The 4,582-nt window shown below is 40.8% G+C and overlaps 1 protein-coding gene across 2 annotated transcripts in view; it reads left to right on the top strand.

Annotated features, from left to right (window-relative positions):
- The window catches only part of LOC102758936 (protein DDI1 homolog 2), a 34,913-nt gene that overhangs the window by 23,193 nt on the left and 7,138 nt on the right, over positions 1–4,582 (top strand). Inside the window, exon 7 of one of the 2 annotated variants that reach the window (XM_015565865.1) lies at positions 4,259–4,581. In XM_015565865.1, coding sequence (XP_015421351.1) covers positions 4,259–4,581 — 323 coding nt within the window. Of the gene's footprint in view, positions 1–1,746; positions 1,810–4,258; position 4,582 lie in introns of those variants that run through there. The other variant, XM_015565864.1, reaches the window with a different exon arrangement.

Genomic DNA, 4,582 nt, shown 5'->3' with positions numbered 1-4,582 from the left:
ATATGAAAATTGACCGGAATCCAACCTGGGGACCCTTCAGTCCGCAGGCCGACGCTCTATCCACTGAGGCAAACCAGTTAGGGCAACTTTGGGTTATTTTAAAGTCTTGAGTTGTCATTATTCATCAGTGACTGGTATCACATGTTGCATTTTTCGATATGGTAAAGTGTATTGGACCTACAGGTTCAGGGATCAGCTTTCTTCTAAAGACAAAAAAGATAAGAGCTTTAAAAGTAAGCAGCCAGATTTTGCCAGTGTCTGTTACTGGAGAACCCCCCCTCGAATGGACATGGGTAGCAGATGGAGACTTCTGAGGTGGTTTGTTCGCAGTCTATTCCACTACCTTATAGTTCAGATTTACCACAGGCTGCAGTTTTAAATGTGATTTAAGTATTTTATAGGAAAGAGAGAATTTTGAGCAACCAAACAAAGGAGAAAAAATTCCGTTTTGTTTTGCTTTGTTTTGTTTTTATCCTCACACAAGGAAATGTTTTTATTAATTTGAGAGAGAGAGAGAAATCAATGTGAAAGTGAAACATTGATCAGTTGTGTCCCCTATACACCCCTACTAGGGATTAAACCCGAGACCTGAGTATGTGCCCTGACCCAGAATTGAACCCACACAACCTTTTGGTGTACAGGATGACGGTAACCAACTAGGCCACTAGGCCACCCAGCCAGGGCAAATTCAATTTCACTCTTACCCGCAAGGCAAGATTGAATGAGATTGACATACCTACTTAGAATGTTTCACATTTTCTTAGTAACTTGTCAGCTTAGTCATAATACTCTATATTAGTAAAATAGAATATATTATCATTTTGTGAAATCTATATTTTCCCCCCACAGTTTTGGTGCTTTTATTTAAGAAACACTAGCTGATGGTAGCATTGCTATCTAAACTAATAACAGTTACCCTCTTTGGGTAATTACCTTTTATTAGAAAGCTTAGGAGATTAAAATAGAAACCACAGATGTTTTCAGGCAAAGTGAAGATGTATCCACTTCAAATGATTGAAAGGAAATGGCTCTTTACCCAGGTGACCGCGTGTTGCTGACGTGTATCGGCTTGTGCTGTGTTTGTAATGTTTAAGTAATGAGGTAATAGTATAACATGAGGTTCTATTTGTTGGGGACATTGACTTCCCTGTATCATCAAAGTCAAAATTCTGGACATAAAAGGTGAAATTATTTTTGCTAAAAACTGCTTCTTTGGTGGCTACTCATTACCAACGTGTCTTTTCTAGTAGTTGAAAAAATAATTCAGAATAAGAGCTGTATCTGTCTGTTTTCTAAAAACTAATTAAAAAATAAAGAAGTTAAGCCAGGCTAGATAATCATGTTTGGTTTGTATTTCTTCTATAAAGAAGTCTCAACTGAGAAAGGAATTTGGAAAGTGTCTGTTACGTGTGTTCACTTACCGTGTACTCCATAAGAGGATGTCCATGTCATGTAATTCTGTATATGGGCCTACCTCTTTTCACCTGTCTGACGTGTTTGTCCATGAATTTTCTGTGTGTAAAATTAATTTCTTTCCAAGTTCTATTAAAAATCTGTTGAAGTTGTCGCATTACTTTATGTATTGTGAGAGAATTCTTTTGATGTCCAAACTACAGAAACATTCCCCAGCTTTGACTGCCAGTTCCTGAGGTTAAAGATGGCAAAGGAATGGAGACTATAACCCCGCATGCTGTGTGGTTTGCATTGTTAACCCAAGTTTGCTTGTCTGTTTCCTAATTCAAACAGAGCGTCAGAAGCCATGATGCATGTAGTGTGTGTGTACTGCAGCTGGAGTGGGCCCCAGACCAGGTATTTATAGACACTCCCTAAGCCTTCCATCAGTCGTCCGTGGTCTATATCTGCAGCAGTTTTGGAACTTAGTGTCCGTCATTCACCATTTCACCTTGTTTAATCTGGTTACAACTAGCCTGTATATATGTTTGTATGTTAGCATACATACACATCTAAACGTAATTTCTTATTTAAAATTTTATCCATTATTAGAACAGTCCAAGGGGAAAATCCTAGAAAAGCAATGTCCATCTAACTGACCGTTGTGAATTTCAAATCAAGCATGTCAGCCTCACAGCCCTTTGTTGGATAACTCGTCATTTAGGGCTTTCATAAGACCTGAAAACTGTAAGGTCTTTTTGCACATTACTGCACATGCCTACCTAGAGCTATAGAGCGGTAGAACTTTTCATTCTGTTGAAGAAGAAATGGAAACAGGCCAGGTGACTTGTGCAGGGTCACCAAGTCAATAATAAAGGTGGAACTGGCATTTTATACTCCCAGCAATGAGAGCTGAGACCCTGCTTTTGCCTCTCCCTGGCCGGACCGATTTCCCCATCCCCACCCTCCCTCTATTTCCCTGAAGTGTAAAGGTGGCCATTGTCGGCCTGAGTATATTGGCTAATACATCAAGAGGAGGAAAATTGGTCTTTTAAACTATCAACCTTGGACGTTATAGGGATTTGCAGGCTGGTTGTAATGAGATACGTGGGACTTAATTTCTTCTTTCTTTTTCTTGAAAGGCTGGGTTAAAAGCAGGCATAGTTTAATTATTCTTAATATCCATTGCCCTCATCGTCTTCTCCTATCTGATGGTACTGACCCAGTCCTCCCCTGCATTTAGGACTTAGGCCAGTGAAACTGACCCTCTCAGCTACAGGAGAAGTATGCTGCTTTCGTAGTGAGTACAAAATACACTCAGACCCTGTTCACCTTGACCCCACCCAGCTGTTACAGCTGTCATATCAGTTGCCAGAAGGCCATTGTCATTCTGCCCCCAGCCCATGCTGTTAACATGGATATTTCACTACAATGCGTCTTTCCTGTTCACAGTAACTCAACATTGAATCTTTTTCAGAGTCAGCCTTAGAGATTGACAAGTAAAACTAATAACTGTTTTTAGACTCTAAGGGATATGGTTTGCACTGAGATAAATGCTGTTTTCCTGTTTACCCCTAAACTATAAGTAAGACTGTTTCATAGAAGCCTGTCACTCCCTGGCATAGTGCTTCATCGTCTCGTGCTGTTAACCAGTGTTGTGTCAGAATGATCTAGAGCCATCTGAACTGTAACTGCATTGCTTCATGACTTCTTAAGTCAAGATCAAGCCCCCATGTTGGACACTAATGTTGAGCATGAAGCAACTAAGTTGTATCTGCCCTAATAGATTGTATTGTGAAGTCATTGTTGTTACCAGCCTTTGACTTTTGAAGATTGTATAATAATTGCATAGAAGACAGTTTTTAACTGGATCAGTGGCAAAAGGAGAGTTGTCATGTTTAATGACAGCATGTTTGCACTGAGGAAACGTTTGACCCTGCCATCTTGTGTGACTGGTCAGAAAGCTACAATGGGTCTATTGTCATTGCCTATTGAAAACTATCACCTCCACTGCCCGAACTACCTCCACCCCCACTGCCTTGCCCTTAACATACTTAAGTGTTCTTACTTAGTTATACTATGTTCATGTGATAAAAGTAACTGGCAATCTTTTTATTGGTAAGATGATGACTGGGATTTAATCTGTTTGGTCTTTAGCTTTACTTTTGTTCTCACAGTCAACGCTCACATAGTTTTACTGTTATTTTGGGGAAGTTTGGATAGAAATAAATAGAATGTTCACCTCTGTCTTGTGGAGATCCCCAAGCATTACATTCTTCTTCCTCTTTATAATCCTGCTCTGACCCAGATGATGTGCCTGGTTTAGACTTGTCATTCATAACCTCAGTGTTCACATCTGAAACACTGAAAGTATCTTGGCATGAGAATCATCTAGTCAGAGAGCTTCAGAATTTGTAACGTGCTTAAGAATTACCGGGGAGCTTATTGGAAATGCAAGTTCCTAGGTTTACTCCCAAGAAAGTGTCCAAAAATATGCATGCTCAGCAAACATCCCAGCGATTTTAGGGCAAGTGGTGGAGAGAACACACTGGGGAAAGTATCCCAGGGTTCTGAACTCACAAAGAATAAAGGTACTGAAATGGCCTTCAGTCTTGAGCACAAACCAGCCATCATGTGTATGTTTATTAATGGTACTTAAACAGTGCAGTATGCATCTTTTATTAACATTCCTACCTCTTATTTTCATGCTGTGATGTTAAATTGTCTACCACGGAATGGTTCTTGTGTAATATAAGCAAACCCAAGTTTAAGACCTGTCCTATGGTGTTTAGATTTGTATCCTCTGGTAATTCAGTGGCCTTCATAACCTGCTGATCTTTTTTCCTCTCCCTTTTGTTCCATGTAGAGAAAAGTGGTGAAGAAACTACCTCACTGGGAATGTCATCGTTACCAACTTCAGATGGATTTAACCGTCCGGCCGGTCCTTCAGGACAGAGTCCTGAGATTGGTAATCCTGTGAGTCTCGCTCACTCTGTCTCTCCTTCAGTCTGCCCCCTCAAGCCCAGTGACCCAGACAGCATCGCACCGAACGCTGTGAAGGCCTCAAAGGCTGCCACTGAATTCCAGATTCCCTCTGAAAAGAAAGAGCCTCTTCCTCTACAGGATCTCCCTGGTCCTGCTTCTCCAGCACACTGGAGTTTGGCTGTGCCCTGGCAGAATTCACCCGAGG

Source organism: Myotis davidii, unplaced genomic scaffold (assembly GCF_000327345.1).
Source record: "Myotis davidii unplaced genomic scaffold, ASM32734v1 scaffold299, whole genome shotgun sequence".
NCBI classification, from domain to species: Eukaryota; Metazoa; Chordata; class Mammalia; order Chiroptera; family Vespertilionidae; genus Myotis; species Myotis davidii.
This window is presented reverse-complemented; position numbering and strand designations above follow the sequence as displayed.